This window comes from Denticeps clupeoides, chromosome 19 (assembly GCF_900700375.1).
Source record: "Denticeps clupeoides chromosome 19, fDenClu1.1, whole genome shotgun sequence".
In the NCBI taxonomy this organism is placed as follows: Eukaryota; Metazoa; Chordata; class Actinopteri; order Clupeiformes; family Denticipitidae; genus Denticeps; species Denticeps clupeoides.
Genome location: NC_041725.1, coordinates 11,580,508 through 11,602,757, shown reverse-complemented (window position 1 = coordinate 11,602,757; position 22,250 = coordinate 11,580,508). Strand labels below are relative to the sequence as shown.

The 22,250-nt window shown below is 39.2% G+C and overlaps 1 protein-coding gene across 1 annotated transcript; it reads left to right on the top strand.

Moving 5' to 3' along the window:
* Positions 1–455: 455 nt before the first annotated feature.
* On the top strand, positions 456–20,230 carry rxfp2b (relaxin family peptide receptor 2b). Its single transcript, XM_028961838.1, has 18 exons — positions 456–709; positions 6,297–6,443; positions 6,978–7,055; positions 7,252–7,357; positions 7,661–7,732; positions 9,241–9,312; positions 10,139–10,210; positions 10,771–10,842; positions 11,342–11,416; positions 11,929–12,000; positions 13,102–13,173; positions 13,272–13,343; positions 13,457–13,528; positions 13,884–13,955; positions 15,718–15,947; positions 17,676–18,086; positions 18,966–19,184; positions 19,355–20,230. The coding sequence occupies exons 1-18, from the start codon at positions 637–639 to the stop codon at positions 19,615–19,617; spliced, it is 2,250 nt and encodes a 749-aa protein (XP_028817671.1). The 5' UTR covers positions 456–636; the 3' UTR covers positions 19,618–20,230.
* Positions 20,231–22,250: the final 2,020 nt, after the last annotated feature.

Here is a 22,250-nt window from a genome sequence, read left to right as displayed (position 1 = left end):
TTGTAGTATGCAAGTAAAACTACGTTGTCTTCAGCAGTAGCCGGTAGAAGTGAGACGCGGGCTGCCTGCTCCGCCATACCTGTGTGCGCATGCGCTCAGTGCTGTTCAGAAACCACAGATTCGCGAATTAACACATGGAATTTGGTGTCTTTCACATTCTCACAAATTCCCACTGAGGGGAGTGAAATCCCGAACTCAGACCCGAAGCAAATAAAACTAAAAGAAGAGGTCCAATACCCACACCCCCAGAATTCCCCACAATTATTGTATAATATTAGAGCATATTGGTCGGGGACAAAAAAAAAAAAAAAAAAGCCATAGTGGTACAGCTAGGTGTTGTTGAAATATTCTGGGTGGGATGAAGAGTGTGTCCCCCTCCCAGCTGAGGAAAAGTCCTTCCCGGCTGCGGTACAGAATCCGTCCCAGTCGCGCGCCAGCCTCCACCGCGGGCGCGCCTACAAGTTGCTTAATTAATTCGCGCGCGTTTTTGTTTGTTTGTTTGTTTGTTTGTTTGTTTGTTGCTCCCGCGCGAGGTTGACGTGAGTACGACTCGGAGCCTGGATGGACGGACCGGACCCTTCCGCTCCTGCCATCGCCGGCGTGTGAGGGGAGAAGCGACGTCCCGGACGCGGCACCATGCGACACGCGCGCGCCGGGCTGCGGGAGACGCTCGTCACCCTGCACGTCTGCCTGTCACTCACCACCACCGGTAAGACGCGTCTTTTGTCCAAAACAGTGATAATTGTTGCTTTAAGTCGAGTTTCAGCGAATTACAGCATAGTTACCACACAAATAACACACAATTACAGCACAGTTACCACACAAGTAGCACACAGTTACCACACCAATAACACAATTACAGCATAGTTACCACACAAGTAACACATAATTACAGCACAGTTACCACACAAATAACACACAGTTACCACACCAATAACACAATTACAGCATAGTTACCACACAAGTAACACATAATTACAGCACAGTTACCACACAAGTAGCACACAGTTACCACACCAATAACACAATTACAGCATAGTTACCACACAAGTAACACAATATTACAGCACAGTTACCACACCAATAACACAATTACAGCATAGTTACCACACAAGTAACACATAATTACAGCACAGTTACCACACAAGTAACACAATATTACAGCACAGTTACCACACAAATAACACACAGTTACACCACAGATACCACACAATTACATCACAGTTGCCACACCAATAACACAATTACAGCATAGTTACCACACAAGTAACACATAATTACAGCACAGTTACCACACAAGTAGCACACAGTTACCACACCAATAACACAATTACAGCATAGTTACCACACAAGTAACACATAATTACAGCACAGTTACCACACAAGTAACACAATATTACAGCACAGTTACCACACAAATAACACACAGTTACACCACAGATACCACACAATTACATCACAGTTGCCACACCAATAACACAATTACAGCATAGTTACCACACAAGTAACACATAATTACAGCACAGTTACCACACAAGTAGCACACAGTTACCACACCAATAACACAATTACAGCATAGTTACCACACAAGTAACACATAATTACAGCACAGTTACCACACAAGTAGCACACAGTTACCACACCAATAACACAATTACAGCATAGTTACCACACAAGTAACACATAATTACAACACACTTACCACACAAGTAGCACACAGTTACCACACCAATAACACAATTACAGCATAGTTACCAGACAAGTAACACATAATTACAACACACTTACCACACAAGTAGCACACAGTTACCACACCAATAACACAATTACAGCATAGTTACCACACAAGTAACACATAATTACAGCACAGTTACCACACAAGTAACACAATATTACAGCACAGTTACCACACAAATAACACACAGTTACAGCACAGATACCACACAATTACATCACAGTTGCCACACAAATAAAACACAATTACAGCACAGTTACCACACAAGTAACTCACCGTTACAACACAGTCACACACAGTTACCACAATATTACAGAACAGTTACCACACAAATAACACAACATTACAGCACTTTTACCACACAAATAAAACACAATTACATCACAGTTACCACACAAGTAACACACAGTTACAACACAGTCACACACAGTTACCACACAAATAACACAAAATGACAGCACTTTTACCACACAAATAAAACACATTTACAGCACAGTTACCACACAAGTAACACACAGTTGGTGTCTTCCCATTGTTGCTGGTGTCTTCCCATTGTAAGTCGCTTTGGATAAAAGCGTCTGCCAAATAAAGTAAAGTACAGAACAATTACCACACAAATAACACATAATTACAGCACAGTTACCACACAAGTAACACACAGTTACAGCACAGTTACCACACCAATAACACACAATTACAGCATAGTTGCCACACAAATAACACACTATTACAGCACAGGTACCACACAAATAACATACTATTACATCATAGATACCATTCAAATAACACACAATTACAGCACAGTTAGAAAACAAGGAACACAATATTACAGCATAGTTACCACACAAGTAACACACAGTTACCACACAAATAACACACAATTACAGCACAGTTACTGCACAAGTATCACACAGTTAGAGCACAGTTACCACACAATTATATTGTTCATGTATGTAGGGTATAGGACCACATACAGTTGCTATACATTTTTCCTTTTACATTTTTACACACCACAAATTAGATTTTTTTCATGTGACATTATGCACTACATTATTAATAATAGTTAGCTTTTTATTAGTTCAGAAGAACAGTTCAGATACCCACCCAAAATGCTGAAAAGCCTATTAATACTTGACAACATGACAGTCTTTAATTATTATTATACAATATTCTATTATTTGACACACAGACAGACAGACAGATAGATAGCCTTGCAAGGTTGTGAAGCGAAGACACAATGTCAAGAAAATATCAATCTGCTTTGTGCAGGTTCTTTATTAAGTGTGTCTAAACCCCTGTACCCACTGTATCTGGACTACCCTACCCTTCATACACTAAAATCATCTGCACTTCATCTTTATTTAATGCTTTTTTGCATTTACATGTTTCAGGCCTCACGGTCCCAAAGCTTCTCACATGAAAATTCCAACAATTTTGCACAGTTGGTAATTTAAGTGCTCACTGAAATGAGGACGATGGCAATAAATGTGACTTTATTCTTTTCCTCCATTAGGATCTGATTTGCATAAGATGTGCCCTGGGTCATAGTAAAAAATGACTCTGCTCACTCCCAAATTAATTCTCCTCGTTTAGGAGGCATTATAATAATTTTTTTTTTTTCTGCAAATCTCTAGAAAGTTAGACATCTGTGGAAGAAATTGGCAGGATAGAGTAATCCAAATTAAGACAATATTAAGACATGCTTTCATTTGTTACAATTGTGATATATGCAGTTTCTTTAAACCATGATGAAATGAGGTTTGTATTCAGAATTTGCATGAATATTAAATTATAAGAATATAAGAATGAGAATGTAATTCCTTCTGCTATAATAATTTAGAATAAATTTAGTTGCATCTGGTTTAATATTTTTGTTAAACATTAACAGCATGTTTTCATGACAACTATGTTTACAAGGTGTTTTATGGTGTGATTCTGTTTTATGGTAACAGTGCATAGATATTGTCCATGTGAATTCCTATTTAATTAATTATTTTATCTTTATTTAAGAATTTATCTTTGTGAGAATGGACATTGACAAGAGTTTCACACACACAAAAAAAAAACTTTCATCAAGCACTGAAAAAGCACAAAACTAGGTCTAATATTGCTGGAAGATATTGTTTTATTTTGATATGACTGCCATAATTATAATTTGTAGAGATGAGGATCAACCCTGTATGGTTTGCGCCCTCTTCATGTAAAATGCATTGAAAGTGACATATATACACATATATATATATATATATATATATATACACACACACACACACACACATATACATATATATATATATAGAGAGAGAGAGAGAGAGTCTTGAGTCTGGTCATCATTATCATTGAAATTACCCCCCCGAATCCTCCCGAGTAGTCACCCCAGGCCGGATTCTGAAACTGCTCAATAAATCAGCAAAAAACAATCAAAACCAATAAACAGGAGATCTGTGGAACTGGGAGACAGTCTTCTCTATAGAGGTGATGTGGTGACAGCAGCTGTGTTGCTTCCAGATAGAAGACTGGCCTCTGGGAAATCATGTCAGTGAAATAATTCTCTCTAAACCTCTGTCACCCAGTATTTCATCCATCTGTAATGAAGGCAGTACTAAGCAAAGACACACGGGACAGCGGAGTTCATCGGTGCTCCAGCATATTTGGCTTTGCTCATTTTACGAATGCCTCTTTTGGGTGTTAGGAAAATCACAAAAGGGATCACATGTCCCCAAAGCCTCTTCTCCCCGTACTCGTGATGGGGAATTGGTACTGTGTGTACTTAGAGACAATTTGGCAAGTACAGCCCATGTAATGAGTTTGATTTGGTGCTGCTAGAATTCAGTTGGAAGACAGCACCATTTAGCAAGCGCTGACAACAGAACTCAGAACTTGTTTAAATTACATTAGAATAAATAAATTCATGGTTTTTGAAACCGTATTTCACTTACACAAGTATGAACTTTCTAAAATGTATTCCAAATATTCTGCCTAAACAACATTCCCAAGTTTTCTAAGCCTTCCATATCTGCAGTGTCCACAATCTACTCATAAGTAAATCTTGTGTAATCCAGAAGTGTCTTTTCAGGCATTTAGAGGTAGAGTAGCAAAATTTAACTCAAGAAAAAGTTGAGTTACTAAGAATAGTATCCAATAATACCTAGTTATCTAAAAAAAATACTTAAGTGAGATTACAAAAGTCTGTAGTGATTAGACCACTCAAGTACTGAAGTAACTGTTGAAGTTTTTAGAAATTATGTGTGACGCAATGTTCTGACGCGACCTTGCTTTTTCTACAGGTATGCAGTATTGTAAATTGTGAATGCTTTATGTTAATGTTCAGTTCTCTTTGACACATGCCGTGAGTTGTGAGAGAGAGAGGTGCAGAAAGACGCGATGTGTGATGCGATGTTCTGACGCGACCTTGCTTTTTGTACAGAATACACTTTGCACAGAAAATCTCTTGGGTGTCAGCTCATCATTTGTGGTTCAAGAAACAAAATCAAAAAGTTACACAACGTAGAAGAAGAACCGCTACACTTTGATGACTTTCACCTTGATATACCTAGCCGAATTGCACTGTAGGGGGCGAGAACGAGTCTTCAAACTGTGAAATTACCACATCAAACGTGACGTGCTAACATGGATGCAGCTATTTAACTGAATAAACAGTTGGTAAACACAAGTACATCTTATTGAACATAATTTATTTTCATCACCAATTATCATAGTAGAACAGCTTTCTCAAGCAGTTTGTGATGCATTTTGGAAACAGGAGATGAGCCCCTGGTCTAATGCCCCACCTGGCTTGAGAAACCCGTTCTCAAAGACTTACTTTTAGTCATTATTTGGGTAGCACACATATTCTGAATGCCTTCGGCAGAATTCAGATGAGCCATTTTAATCTAGATTAATCTATATTCATGTAGATTAATTTTGTAGATTAATTCCAAGATTACAGTGAGATTAATCTAGATTAAGAAAATTAATCTATGCCCACCTCTAATATATATATAGAGTAGTCTTAGTTTTTATATATATATATAAAATTCATATAGAAACACACACACACACACACACACACACACACATATATATATATATATGCTTATTATATGTGTTAGCCTTGAGAAATTAAATAAAACAGCTAAATGATAACGTTAGTATGTTGGTCTACTTAGCTAATGGCACCATTTGATAAAACCTTTACAAACACTTAAAGTTTCTATATGAATGATTGGGATTCTGTATTATGTGCTGTGTGAGGAGTTTTGTGCTGCTATGCCACCCCATATTGTGTGTGGTCATGTGACTTCATGGCTATGTCTGATTGGTGAAATGGTGTCATGTGATTATTGTTGATATTGTTGCCCAATGTACTGAATGTACTGAAGTAAGTGTAGAGTTTCTTATTAACAAATGAATGGAAAGTATGGTGTTGTAAACCTACTCTTAGAATTTACTAAAGTAAATGTAACAGAGTAAATGTAACTCATTGCTTACCAGCTCTGCTGACATTAAAGAAACAAACTGAACTGTTTGGGACATTTATAATATGCTGTATTTTCCTCAGCTGGTGCCATGGGTTCCAGCAGGGAAGCCTTTGATGACTGTCCTTTGGGTCTTTTTCCGTGTGGAAATCTCAGCATGTGCCTGCCACAGGTTCTCCACTGCAATGGCCAGCAGGACTGTCCAAATGGAGCAGACGAGGACAACTGTGGTGAGAGGTCATTTTCTTGTGTCATTCAGAATCAAACATGGCCCTTTCAGTAGACCTGGGAATTGGGGGTCATTGTGGCAGGGTGGTGCAGGTTCAGTTGTCCTTGGAAACCACAGTTATTATTATGGTGTATTATAATGATCTATGGTCTTAGCATAACCTTAGACCCTGGTTGTGTACATTCGAGCTTGCTGCTCATTATTGTGTGAGTGCACAATAATGAGCATCCACATACACACGCGTAGTGTGTGGGAGGGAGAAGTGATAGTGCACAGGAGGCTCTGCTGACACGCTGATGGCACCAGAAGACTAATTAATCTCGCCTCATGTTCAGTAATGTGGATCGGTGAATAACTGGGGTTGCATTTGAGGTCGGTTTGTATAGAGAGTCCAGCCCACGCTGCTAGGTGAATGTTTGTCTGACTATAGTCGGCAGTTGTTTGAATATGTCTGTTTGTGTGCATGTGTGTATCCCCAGTCCATTACTTACCAGCCTGCTGGCTGGGAACTGAGTTTCCTGTTATTTTTTTGCAGGGGATAACAGTGGCTGGGCAGATTTCTTTGACAGAACTGTTAAGAGAGAAAACCCCAGAGACGTCACTAGCGACTGCTGTAAGAACCCCACCCCATTCTGCTGTTCTATTATTAAAGGCCATGGGCCTGCATGATTAGTGGCAATAGCGGATACAAACACATGAAAAATAGACACAGAGCATAAAGTGAAGAACTTTGACTTGCAGAAGAAGTGAGTTTTTTGACCCAAAGACAAGGTGGCTATCGCACTCTCTGTTTGTGCCTTTTCTTTCAGCTTTGCAGCACTATCCAGATGTCTGCCAATGCACAGAAACCGATCTCAACTGTGTACGAGTGCATCTGAAAGCCGTGCCGCCAATATCAACAAACGTGACGTCCTTGTATGCAGCACTCACTGTCAATTCATGTTGGTCTGCTCACGGAAGCATGAACGTTGAATCTTTGTGCAGATGATGGAAACACCAGCATGTTTTCTTGGGATTTGTTTCAAATCTGCTGAGCATTGTAGATCAAATACCAGCCTCGCACGAAAAACCTACAACCATCACACACTAAAATACCTTCCTTTCACAGACAGGGCTTATTAGTTTTCACTATGCATGTGTTCTTCATAAAATGTATGGTCTCATGAAACACTAGTACAGACATTTCTGGACTGCTCTCTTTTTTGAATAATCCAACAGATCCTTGAAGAGCAATGAGATCAGAACACTTGCTGAAGATGTCTTCTCCATGTACACAGAGCTACAGAGGCTGTAAGTAAAACAGTTAGAGGCTGCCATCTCACAGACTCATCTGTTTTGGCTTATTTATCTCAGACTTAAAACCTTAAAGCCACAAGAACTTGGGTTTTTATGGGATCACTTCCACATTCTCCAAAATGGTAGATTTTATACTAAAAAGTACTGTAAACATTAAGGAATACTTGACATCAATTCTCCCTCTACTTGGATTGGTGACTAAATTGATGGTGCGAGAGTGTGAGTGATTGGTGTGTGGGTTGGTCCCCACCCTTTGTCAAATGTACCAAATTGGGCTCAATTTAAGCCAGTTCTGGATGCAATGGTTGGGATTTTTGGCAGAAAATAACTTAGTTCCGACAATCCACCTCCCATGTCTGTCGAATGCCACTGTCTGACTTTATGTGTGGTTTAATTCAGTTTAATCAGTAGTCTAGAAAAAGAAAATTTTCATCACCAGCTCTCGGCTGCATTGACTCATTGGTGCGAAATGGATTCATTGGTCCGAAATTTAGGTCTTGTCTAAAATCATTTGTTATGTTTGGTGAACTGTACTCAATGTTACCTATCGAACTATGAAATGGCAGTATTTGTTGTTGGATGCTGGATTCACTCAAATTAATCTTAAATGGGTTTAATTAACTACTCATTTGTTCTAAGGTGTGTTGACTCTTCAGAGAGTGCCAGCAAGCTCTTCACACACTTTTGTAGTCGTCTTGATTTATTCAAGGAGGGGGGGTTTAATTTGAACACCATTCGGAAATCAGCATGCATGACACTAGAATGAAAGAACTGGAATGTGTTTACTCAGAATGCGCATACGCTTTGTATAGTTTAAGCAGGATGCACTGATAAGAAACGTGATGCAGAATTGATTGTACATTTTACATTTACAGCATTTATCAGACGCCCTTATCCAGAGCGACTTACAATCAGGGGGGACAGTCCCCCTGGAGACACTCAGGCTTAAGTGTCTTGCTCATGGTAGTAAGTGGGATTTGAACCTGGGTCTTCTGGTTCATAGGCGAGTGTGTTACCCACTAGGCTACTACTGTGAGTGGATTCCTTGGAATTGCCCTCCACTGCATGCATTACGCATTCATGTATGATCTTTTTCTCTGACCTGGAGTCAAGTCTCAGGCTCCCAAACTACAGACTTCATGATTCAGTATCCAGTCCATGCATGTTAGATCGTAGGGAGTGTAAAGGTCAGTCTCTGCAAATAACTTGTGGAGACAAATGTGCACATTTCAAAGATTTAAAAAAATACAAAATATTCTTCAAATCAGTGAACAAAATATTGCCATTCTATGACAATCCTTATAGAGACATTTATGTGTGGTGTGTTGTATGAAAAATACATTTTATTGTTTACTTAAATAGAGTTCCATGTGCCCTGAAAGGACCTCAATAATGTATCTTCTGTTTGCAATTATTTTTAGAAAAAATAAAGAAATGAATGTTAATCTTTCAATAATACTGAAAATGTTTTCAAAAATGTTTGAACGTGTGTTGGCTTTTAGATTTCTGCAGGACAACTGCATAAATTCGATCTCCACTGGTGCTTTTGTGGGATTGTACAAACTCCAAAAACTGTGAGTGGATTCCTTGGAATACCTTCCTCCTCACGTACCTTGCCCTCCACTGCATGCATTACGCATTCATGTTTTTTCTGACCTGGAGTCAAGTCTCAGGCTCCCAAACTACATACTCCATGAATCAGAACCCTGTCCATGCATATTAGTCCATGTTCATGATGTTCTGTGCATCAGAGCGATGAGAGAAGTATAAGACTAAATATAGAACTGGACCAAACTGAATTTTTTTGCAAGGGCAATAACTCAAAATTGATTTGTTATTTGTTACCAAAGCACTTTCCACACAATTCAACTTGCAAGCCTGAAAAGCTTTTCAGAAAGAACATAAATTGTCCGCTTTTTTATCTTACAGGGTCAGTCAAGTATTTTTTGTGATGCATATCTGGCCAAACTGACAGTGTTTTGTTAAAAATGCATAACGAAGTTAAAATGGTGTTTTTCCAAATAGAATGCATTAGTGAAATGTTATTTATGGGCTATACAGTTTGTAATCAGTAATCAGCAGACAGCATTGTTCGTGAACCGTCAAAAACTGAATGAAATTATCCAAAATAAGATGTCATAAGCTACGAGGTCTGAAGTGCAGTAGAAAGAGAAGAAGCAATCTGAACCATGTCCAAATTCATGAATTTTAGAGCTTCTGGTCAAACGATTTATCTTGCCACACAAATCATGTCTGCAGTACAATTTGGGATATCCTCTTGACTCTCTAGCTCTGCATACACATTGTAAAAATTACGTAATTATGGTTGTCCTTTCCTTGGCAGCAGTTTGTGAAAAGCTTCATTTGACATGAAACAGGCTCCTGTCCGTTTTACTTCAGGTCTCTCAGCCAGAACTGCATCACTCTGTTAAGGCCCGGGGTGTTCAGCGATCTGCACAAATTACGCTGGCTGTGAGTACAAACAACTGCACACCCACAGGTAGCTGGCACATGCCGCATCTGCTAATATCTCTGTATGGTTTTACTTGTTGCGCACAATGAAGCCTGCTCATGTGGTTTTGCTTTTATGAATGCATGTCTGCATAGAAGTATCTGTCCATATGTATTTATTCAATCTAAAATAAAACAATTTACATAATGACATGCCATCATAATTCTGATGCATAAAAAATATGAGTATTATGAATGAATGAAAATTGTTCCCTCTTGTAAAAAGCAGGTTTATAATGCTGTGGTTAGGCAGTATGAGTATCACCTTAAAAGCAACTGCTAATTCTGGCACCATAGTAAGGTGTAACACATCCTAATAAGATGGCATGGCTTGAATTCTCTTCCTGGCTCCACACCGCAGCGCTGGGAAGGCACTGGCAGCCTGATGCTTTTAAACGGTCCCAACATTTATATAAAATGCACAAGCTGGTGGCTCTGAAAAGGGTTGCTCGTTGCTGCTATTCTACAAAGTATGCCCCTCCTCAGCTTGTATGCTATGTTTGTTGTGTGTCTGATCACAGGATTCTGGATGACAATCCACTGAAGATGATCACAGAAGAGACATTTGTTGGACTCAGGTCCCTGTTTTTCCTGTAAGTGTCTCTATAACAGCTTTTAATCGCATGCTGATGCATAATTCATAAGCTGTTTGAAGAAGCACTTTGTTGCATGAGTTATGCATTCGTTGTTGGCCATCAGTGTGGAATTAAGTTTGAATTTTACATTTTACAGCATAGAAAAAAAAGCCTGTAGAATTATATATGGCATTACAGTTGAATATCAGACAGAACAAAGATGACTTTCATTATTGCTGAAAAAATGTCTAACAATATGACCACTAAAATTATTCAGATAGAGTCCAAGAACAGTCTGTCTCTGTGATCGAGATAGAAACAGCGCTGTCTCATATTATGGAAAAAGACTTTAAATTTCTCGTAGTTTCATTCTGCTTACTCATCATTCTATATCATATTGCACTATTCCCACCAGTCAGTGGGAATGAAATATAAATAGCTGCACAGACTATAGAAACATACCTCTATAGATTGGCTTGAGGGCCTGCAGGTTCTAACAAAATGCTGGCCTGTGCAGGTCCATGGTGAACACATCCATACATCAACTTCCTCCAGCAAGACTCTGTGCTCATATGCCTGCTCTCAGCTGGTTGTAAGTACAGCACATCTGCTAAGCACATCTGCTACTACAGACAGCTTTTTAAGCCATATCCCATGAGATATGTTGATGTTGATATGTATGATATGATGAGAGAGACCCAGAGGAGCTGAGGGAATGCAGCATTTTAAAAAAAATAATAAAAAAGTAAAACTCAGGTGCCCATAACACCAAAACTGAGCACAAAAACGTATGCACATATGTTGCTTTAATGTAACTGGCACAGGTCTGGGTGCATTGTACAGATATTCGCTGTTACCTAAGTTAGAGTTAGGTATGTTCGGTGTGCTCTCCCTGGCGCTAAATGTCGCTTGTCATCTACACAGTTACAGCTTTTTCATGTTACCAGGCCACCACTGTGCCCAAATTGTGCATTTGTTATGTCTACATTTGCATGAGATTATACTTCAATACTGCAGGTTTTAAGAGAGGTTTTTGGAAAGGTGTACTCAGTGGCTGACTGTGATGTGTTCACTATGCTGTTCAACCCATCCCCTGCTGATCAGAGACTTTGAACGGAACCACATCCAGACTTTGAACATCTCTACACTGGTCTTGTGCAACAAACTAACTGTGCTGTGAGTACGGATGTGAGAACATGCATGAGATGAACTACACTCACTGTAAATATTAGAGTATCAAGTCCAACTTTTTTTTACCAAAATTATTGGTGACCTGCATTAGTATGTTGAATCTAATACATATGTCATGACTAGCATTGTAAGATAACAAAGCAACTTTTCCTTAATGCTATTTAGGTCAAAGGGTAATTTAACATTACACGCCTAAGAGCAAAATTCTACTGCTCAGATTCAGGTTTACTGGCCAACATCAGATTCCAGTATGGACTGGTTATGGTTGTGATCTGACCCACATGGACAGAAGATCAGCACTGTTTTACCTTTGTTGATTAGATGATCAGAAGGATTAGGAGAAAGAAACTGACGTGAATGGTTTCAGATTTAATTCCAATCGCAGGCACCATCTGTCTGTGTCTTTTCTGTAGGACTCTTGCTGTGATCACACTGATGGTCCAAATCTGATCTATGCCTGATATCTGTAATCCCATCAGAAGAGTCTGAACAGCCAAAAACACCAATTTGATACTGCCTCTTAATACAGTTAAACCATACATACAGAAGACAGAAACATGAAACGTGCCCTTTGTGAAAAGTCCATGGTCAGACTCACTGTCCACCTCCACCAGACAGTGATTCCATGAAATGAAGCAGCCTAGGCAGCCCTCCTCAGCTGCTATCTCATTATGTGCAAGACTCTGTGTCGCGGATTCACATTGCTGCCTGGAAAAAAAGAGACGCTGTTCCATTCTGGTGTTCCGGCATGACGCCATTACTATAGCAACCAATGTGGATAGTTGCGAAAGGGTTACCACACATATCATTTTTTTATCACTTGCAGTATGTAATATTTATGTATTGAATGTTGGATACAGTTGAGATATGCAAAAACTATGCAAAAAAAAATGTCCAAATCCACACTCAATGGATTTCTGCTGTTCACACTGTTACCAAAAAGAAATACATTTTATTCACATGTGAGTTTTTTGGGGGCAATTTTTGCCTGCAGAGTAATCAAAGATAAAAAAAAATATTCAACACTTTGTACAGTTTGACATTGCGACAACTTGATACAGTGTTTAAGACACTTTCTTTTTCTAGATCATTACGGGCCAATCAAATTAATGTGCTCCCAAAGAACACCTTTCAACCTCTCCACGTGTTAGGAGAACTGTAAGTGCCACACAGTGAAAGTTTGACTTCAGAGTCAAAATTCACTTCAAAAGTCATAATTCACTTCAAAAAATCTTTTTCTATTTTGTATTTTGCAGGGACCTGTCAAACAACAGGATTAATGAGTTACCCTTGAACATTTTTGGTGGCTTACAGTCTCTGCAAATTCTGTGAGTACTAGCACTGATGAGTTTTTTAAAGTGCTGCCAGTGTGATGAATAATGTCTCTTTCATAGCACTGTGGTACCCTGTTCAAATTGGCCTTTTTTTCCCTCAATTGCAGAAATATATCGGAGAACCCATTAAGACACATTCAGCCTGGCCAGTTTGACCACCTTGTGCAGCTGCAGTCACTGTGAGTAAAAGCTTGTCTGTCATCACTCATTTGGTAAGGCTTCAGTCGCTTTGTTTATGTTTCAATGACTCTTAAGAGATACTTGGTTTATTTGCAGAATTAATGTCATGCAGTACACTTTAGGACATTTGCATATTTCATTAGAGCCCAATTTGCATGTTCAAATCAGGATGATTTGAACGTGTTGCTTTCTGATAAAGTGAAATAATGTTAGAGTGGTGAGTAGTCTGGTACAGAGTGCTGTTTACAAAAGCTCACCATCTCGAACATCCCAGTGGGTACTGCAGATTGGACAGACAGGAATACATTGGAGATTAAAAGTCATAAAACTAATGAATGTTAAACTCTCCCCAAGGGTCCTGGAGGGAATTGAAATCCCAGATATACAGATAAGGATGTTCCGGCCAATGGAAAACCTCTCACACATGTAAGAATTGAAGTAGAACTGCATGGTATAAACAGGATGCATTATTTTTGGAAAATAGACGAGAGCACAGAGCGCAAGGAGGAGGAGCAGCTTGTTAAAATGAACTGGTACAACATCTGACCTGCTGTCACAATCATGACACCTGAGAAAAAGTTAGCAGTGGGTCCTGTATTTGACAGACATTCACAGATCTTTGCTGTATTTCCTGTTAAACAAAAACCTAGAAAACTTTTTTTCTAAGTAAAAGCTTCCTATTTAAGGCACTCACTGCACTTTTGACAGTATGCAATATTTCAAAATAAAAGTTCCAAAATGGAAAGATTTAATATTAGAGGTGGTCATAGATTAATTTTCTTAATCTAGATTAATCTCACTGTAATCTTGGAATTACTATAGATTAATCTAGATTAAAATGGCTCATTTGAATTCTGCCGAAGGCATTCAGAATATGTGTGCTACCCAAATAATGACTAAAAGTAAGTCTTTTAGAACGGGTTTCTCAAGACAGGTGGCGCATTAGACCAGGGGCTCATCTCCTGTTTCCCAAATGCATCACAAACTGCTTGAGAAAGCTCGTTCTCGCCCCCTACAGTGCAAATCGGCTAGGTATACATCCGCGCTAAAATATCAAGGTGAAAGTCATCTTAGTGTAGCGGTTCTTCTTCTGCGTTGTGTAACTTTTTGATTTCTTTTCTTGAACCACAAATGATGAGCTGACACCCAAGAGATTTTCTGTGCAAAGTGTATTCTGTACAAAAAGCAAGGTCGCGTCAGAACATTGCGTCTTTCTGCACCTCTCTCTACTCTCACAACTCACGCCATGTGTCCAAGAGAACTGAACATTAACATAAAGTTAATGTTCATATTCCTGTACATATTCCTAATATGTACATAAATTAAAATGAAAGAAATAACTTTCAGAACAAACCCCACGCACCTCTCACAACTCACGCCATGTGTCCAAGAGAACTAAACCGGGTCTCAAAAACAAAATAAAAGTCTTTAGAAAATAAGAAAATAAAAGACACAAGAAAGAAGAAATATACTTATAAATCTAGTGTAACCATTTAACTCTGGCACAATAGCTTGCGTAGTATAGACCCAGCTCCCAACCCAACTTTGTGAATAGATTAACGGCGATATTTTTTTTATCGCCCGATAAGAGTCTCACGTTAACGCAGCACTTTAACGGCGATAACGGCCCACCACTATTTAATATACATTAATATGGTGCCTTTTATCTTCGGGTCAAACTACATGTATAAATCCATGTACATCATGCACTTTCACACTTAGTTAATAGAGTTAGGTTTACATTCGGGGTTAGGCTTATTTTGAAATGTTGCATGCAGTCTAAAGCTCAGAGAGTGGAAGGGTGGCTGAATTGTTTAGCATTTTCACAATTTTTTGGCTGCAGCATTTCAAAAATCAACACGTGTGTGTAAGTTCACAGACATACATGACTTTGTGAAAGAGGAGATTTCAAGGTTTTTGTTTAATGAGTTAGAAAAAAATCCAGTGAAGTTCTATGAATGTCTGTTAAATACAGGACCCATTGCTAACTTTATTGAGGTCAAGACCTTAATGGGAGAGACAGTCAAATATTATCTATAATTGCAAATTAACACAATAAATACTTGTTCATACTCTGTCTCAGAGCACGGCAACTCCTAGCTAACTGTTGTGTAATGAAGCAATGTAATGTTTGATAAAAAAATGTTAGCAGATAACAATAATCTTATTTCTGTCTTTTTTTTTTTAGATACTTCAAGAAATTTCAGTACTGCTCCTATGCCCCACATGTACGGAAATGTAAGCCCAACACAGATGGGATATCGTCCTTTGAGGACCTGCTGGCAAACACAATCCTAAGAGTGTCTGTATGGGTGATGGCATTCATCACCTGCTTTGGGAACATCTTTGTCATCGGCATGCGCACTGTCATCCGTGCTGAGAACAACCTGCATGCCGTATGCATCAAAGTCCTGTGCTGTAAGTGTCAGGATGCAAACATTCTCCAAATACAGCATTCAGAATGCTAGAACATGCTCCTGGGGTGTCTGAAGATCAGGATATGTATCTTCTAGATTATGTTAAAACATGTACCCCATTCCTGATTTCTGTACCACTGGGTCAGTGTTGGCCTAGCAGATTAGGACGCAGACTCATAATCCGTTGTGATGGTAGGAGCACATTATCTGGATTGGTGTGGTTTTATCCAATCAGTTATTACTGCTGGGAAGAGATGGGTCATCTGGCTAAAATATCCAGTCAGCAGATACCATGTGGTCTGACCTTGACCTCTAAGTAAGGGGGTACAAGATGTCACCTAACAAAGTGCACCTGTAGCGAGTGCATTGCGCTTGCTTGACATAAATTGCCTACCAGAATCAGAGTAGTCAGCAGCAACACAAATGGTAATGAGTTTCTGGCATCTACAGACACATACACATGCACATGGACATAAATATTTCTTTTTATACAGTCATGACCCATGATACTACTGGTGTGTGTACACCAACCAGTTATTTCTGTATTTGATGCTCATTTGCCCCCTGCGTGCCCTCATGTCACTGCATGAAAGACGGATGACAAACAATTATCTGTTGTAGTCTTGGACTCAAGAGGAATCTGATACCTTTTCTCCTCCCCAGGCGACCAGGGTTTGATGTTCTAAAGGCTGACATTTGGTCACCAAGCACTGTCATCTTTGGACAGAAAATCTGTAACACTGTCAACATTGCAGATCCCTTGGCAGCTCATGGGAATCGCATTCTATCTGCATCACCAACTAAATCAATCCAGGCCCTGATCCCACTCCCATCCCTATTCACTGATCTCTCAGTCCTGTCCTATGGAATAGAAGCCAGTTCAGCATTCTTGGCTTTTATAAATACATTGATATTCTTTGGAAAAGTGAGTTAAAATGAATGATATTTTAGTGACAGCTACAGATAATGTTAATGAGTCAAAGAAAAGCACTCCTTGGTACTCATGCTGCAAAAGTGAAAAATATAGTTAACTTATTTCAACAGTTTGCTTGACAGAGGCAATTAAAATATTCATATTACGTTTGAACGGCAACTTCACTCCCCTCTCGAAACTTTGCACGTAATTTGGAGTGATGAATATTTTAAATGCTTTGCTAAACCTGTCATGCTTTGAAGCACATCTTGCAAACATGCTTGTCCACGTCATTGGGTTTCCCCCATTCATTTGGTTGATATCCAAAATACTTCCAGACCGTGCTCTTGCTTTTTACATTTTCTAGCAAGCTTGGTGCTGCAGAATTATGTTTAAAGTGTCTCTCATGTAAACACCGGGTCCTCCATGTAGCTGGAGGAGGGGCTGCCTGCTGCAATGCCTGTTGAAGATTGTTGTCGTCTGACATCACCAGTGCTAATTGTAATCAAAATCGATACTAAATGTTTGGATTTGAGAATTGATTTTTTGACAACATTAGTAGGCATGGCAGTATTGCATTATTGAATCTTTTTTAATGCTAGAACAATTTTTGGTATAAAAGAAGTAAGGTTTGGATAGTGTTCATATTACATGGTCAGGAATGACCCAGTAGTGTGCTGAATGCAGAACATGCATACTTTATACATAACAGGAGTGTGCATACTGCACTCTGCTACAAATATGTTAAAATGTTGTGCATGAACAGCATAAACAATGTCATGTGATCTGGATATGACATTTCATCTCCTGCTCTAGGTGCAGACTGCTTGATGGGAGTCTACTTGTTTTTTGTGGGCGTTCTCGACATCAAGTTCCGTGGCGAGTACAACAAGAATGCCCAGCTGTGGATGGAGAGCTTGGAGTGCCGTGTCATTGGCGTCCTGGCCATGGTGTCATCCGAGGTGTCCGTCCTCCTCCTCACGTACCTAACACTGGAGAAGTTCCTGGTCATTGTCTTCCCTTTTAGAAACCTACGTCCCGGTAGGACTCAGACCTTCGCCATTCTGGTGACCATCTGGCTGCTGGGTCTGTCCATTGCCATGGTGCCTCTCCTCAATGAGGACCTCTTTGGCAACTACTATGGCCGCAATGGTGTCTGCTTCCCACTGCACTCAGACCAGATGGAGAAGCCTGCAGCAAAGGGCTACTCCACTGGCATCTTTTTGGGTATGCTTGCCACAGTGTGTCCTTAAAAACATCACATGAAAGTCAGACTGCTAATGAGGCAGGAGCTGTGAGTTCTAAGATGTAATTCTGTGAACAGAGTTTGTTCCGTTCAGGTTCAGCACTAGCTGACAGTAGCTAACAGCTAGATTTGTCCTAAATACTTTACATTTTAAAAATCATGGCTTGGGACCCATTTTTTGTGGCACTCTAATATAAGTAGCACATGGGGAGTTTCACTAATGTAACTTCAGGTATGTATTGTGGGTTTGTTGAAACAAATGGTTAAAGACAAGGATTTAATTGTCATTATTGTCAAACCTTAATGACATGGGAGGAGACTACAGGGATGATTGACAGCTCTACCTAATTCTGGAAAATGTTATACCTCTCCTGTATTCACACCACACATGCAAGTGTACAGCAGCGTCCTACTCTTCCCTTCCTCCTCTGGTTCCCACTGTTCTCCTAATACCCCATGCAGACATTCCAGGGCCATGGTGATAATCAATCTGAACATACAGAAGGATGCTTTAACTGAAGCATTCTTGATTGGCACCATAGTGCACATGACATTATGCCATGAAAATATCTTCCTGAGAATTTTTGAAGTTACAGAGAAAGTTATTTTTCCCATTGGAGTGTCTGAAATCATCCAAAGCATGGCCTTTTATGTGAAAAGGGTAAGATTTCTAGCTAATGGGTTAGTTAACTAACCACAACAGAGTTTTTGGAAACAGTTATCTTTATGTTAAAATATTGCTATTGCTAAGGTCAATTGGACAATAGATTTCCATGCATTAATGAAACTGCATGTACTTGTAATTACATGTATTTAAAATCTGTAATCCACGACACCTCTCCCTCTTTTGCTGTTTATAGGACTCAATCTAGTGGCTTTCTTGGTTATTGTCGTCTCCTATTCCAGTATGTTCTACTCAATCTACAAGACAAGCATCAATGCCACAGACCTGCGCAACAGACTACACAAAGATGTGGCCGTGGCAAATCGCTTTTTCTTTATTGTGGTCTCTGATGCCCTCTGTTGGATCCCAATATTCCTTGTCAAACTCCTCTCACTAATGGAAGTAGAAATTCCAGGTCTGTGACTGCTTTAATCATTCATTTGAAATAATCAGCTCATCAAATTTACAAATTGTTAATAAATTGTTATTCAGGTCAATTATTTTGTTAATGACTTTTCACACTAAAGTAATATCATTCACAGGAACGGTTCTGCCCTCATTTCAATGAATTCCTTCTTCACGCAGGAACCATTACCTCCTGGGTAGTCATCTTCATCCTTCCGATCAACAGTGCCTTGAACCCGATCCTCTACACTCTGACCACAAGCTTCTTTCGGGAGCAGGTGGAGCTGCTGCTGTGTCGATGGCAGAGGCAAGTGCTCCTCAAAAAAGACCGCAAAAGTCTGACCAGTTCTGTTATCTACATGGACAACTCTCGGCCAGATTGCGGCAACCAGAGCTATATCCCAAAAACATCCGTCTCAGACATGGACATGAATTGCAAATGAACTTGGTGTTGTTTGACCAAAGACATAATATATCTGGAACTGCTGACAGAAGAATCCTTTTTTAATCATTTTTTTTTTTAATATTCCTATCAGCCAGTCACAGAAATAAGACTGCAACGAAAGAAAACTGTAACAAAAGGCATCAAACATTCTCTGTGAGATATGAATGCCCAGGCAGACAATCCATTTTTCCTACTGCTTTGCAGATGGGAAAGGCCATTTAGACCTGAACTACATTTGGAACATGCCAAGATTAATAAATAACAACTTACATGAAGCCATGGCAAATGTAGCGTTTTATAGTCCTGTACAATAGCCAGGTACCATCCAATTTCAAGAAACACCTGCCAGTTAGGATATTACACTTATCAACACAGCTAGGTCTACAATCTAGATATAAACTTTACCCCCACACTAATTGTCTTCTGTAATGATGAAGGCCTAAGAGGTTACTTTGTATATTAACGGTTCCAGTTACTATACAATGGACAGAAACAGTACATTGTAGACATTGTTTATGTCATGTTGAGGACAAAACCCAATATAACTGCAATGAGAATTGTTGAGCATATATAATTTAGAAACTTTTATTGCACATAATAGTGTTACCTGACTGACAAAAAATAAATTTTTCATAACGAATGCATCCAGGTTGTGAACTCATTTATTGCAAGAGGGAAATGGGGGACCCTTTTTGTTCAACATGCTTTACTTTTACTTTACTTTACTTTACTTTACTTTATTTAGCAGACTCTTTTATCCAAAACGACTTACAAGAGGAAGAAACCAGCAATTCTCGTTCGATTTCTATAAAATATTGAGTTTACAAACTAAGAGCCCTGATAAGGGCTGTGTGTACAAAACGACTCAAATTGCACCCTTCAGCTCTTAAGTATTAAATAAAAAATTTTAGGGGCAAATACTAGGAAATTTAGTTAAAGCGTACAATGAGATCAGTTTTTAGTATCTGTAACCATTCTAGCTTTGTGGCACAATCCTATGTCCAACTCATCTTTTGTGCATCATTGGTGTCTGACACACTGTAATACTGTAAGATTAATATGTAAACTGGAATATGTTGAAATCTTTGTGCTATCAACTGATACAGGTTAAACTTTGCCACAAAGTGACCGAATGGCACTTGATCCAATCATAATTTTGAGTGCCAGTTTATATCAAGGTTGTGTGTGTGAATATGTAAGTATATCTATGTGTGTCCATGTGGGACCAGTAGATGGCGACATAATCTTTAAAATTCTTCATTTATAATTGTATATCCGTGTTCTTACACACACAAACACACACACACATATATATATTTTGGAACGTATGCTCGCTCTCTCTCTCTCTCTCTCTCTCTCTCTCTCTCTCTCTCTCTCTCTCTCTCTCTCTCTCTATATATATATATATATATATATATATATATATATATATACACACACACATATACATACATACACACACACACATGTATTATTTTTATATATAATATTTTATATTTTTTCACACATTCCAGAAACATGGCATGCAATGTATCCAAATATCTTTAAGGCTAATTAAAAATATATATATTTAAATATATACACACACACACACACACATACACGTATGTATGATATGACTTTTTTTCTTTATTTTCATGACCATTGGTAGATTCTCACTGAAGGCATCAAAACTATGAATGAACACATGTGGAGTTATGTACTCAACAAAAAAAGGTGAAATAACTGAAAACATGTTTTCTTCTAGTTTAATAGCCACCCAAAATACATTTACAGCATTTATCAGACGCCCTTATCCAGAGCGACTTACAGTCAGTATTTTACCAGGACAGTCTCCCTGGAGCAACTAAGGTTGCTCAGGGACACAATGGTAGTAAGCGGGATTTGAACCCGGGTCTTCTGGTTCACAGGCGAGTGTCTTACCCACTAGGCTACTACCACCTCTTAGCCACCCTTTGCTCTGATTACTGCTTTGCACACTCTTGGCATTCTCTCGATGAGCTTCAAGAGGTCGTCACCTGAAATGGTTTTCCAACAGTCTTGAAGGAGTTCCCAGAGGTGTTTAGCACTTGTTGGCCCCTTTGCCTTCACTCTGCGGTCCAGCTCACCCCAAACCATCTGGATTGGGTTCAGGTCTGGTGACTGTGGAGGCCAGGTCTCCACTTTTTGTTAAGTACATAACTCCACATGTGTTCATTCATAGTTTTGATGCCTTCAGTGAGAATCTACCAATGTAAATGGTCATGAAAATAAAGAAAAAAAGTCATATCATACATACGTGTATGTGTGTGTGTGTGTGTGTGTGTATATATTTAAATATATATATTTTTAATTAGCCTTAAAGATATTTGGATACATTGCATGCCATGTTTCTGGAATGTATGAAAAAATATAAAATATTATATATAAAAATAATACATATGTGTGTGTGTGTGTATATATTACATGGATGCAATTTATGGATGCAATTTTTCCAGTGTGAAATCCACTGTTCGCCGACGTGCCGGTATTTGCATGTTATTGCCGCATATTGATGAGCACGGGCCAGATGCACGCCGACGCGGGGGCGGGGATGCGCGCGGCGTTGCTAGGGGCGGAGCCTGCGCCCACTCGTCAGCAGCAGCGCGAGGC

Coding starts and splice junctions, on each gene's coding strand:
- rxfp2b (XM_028961838.1), top strand. CDS start 637: ATGCGACACGCGCGCGCCGGGCTGCGGGAGACGCTCGTCACCCTGCAC. Junction 7,056..7,251: donor AGACGTCACTAGCGACTGCT/GTAAGAACCCCA, acceptor CTTTTCTTTCAG/CTTTGCAGCACTATCCAGAT. Junction 11,417..11,928: donor ATGCCTGCTCTCAGCTGGTT/GTAAGTACAGCA, acceptor CCTGCTGATCAG/AGACTTTGAACGGAACCACA.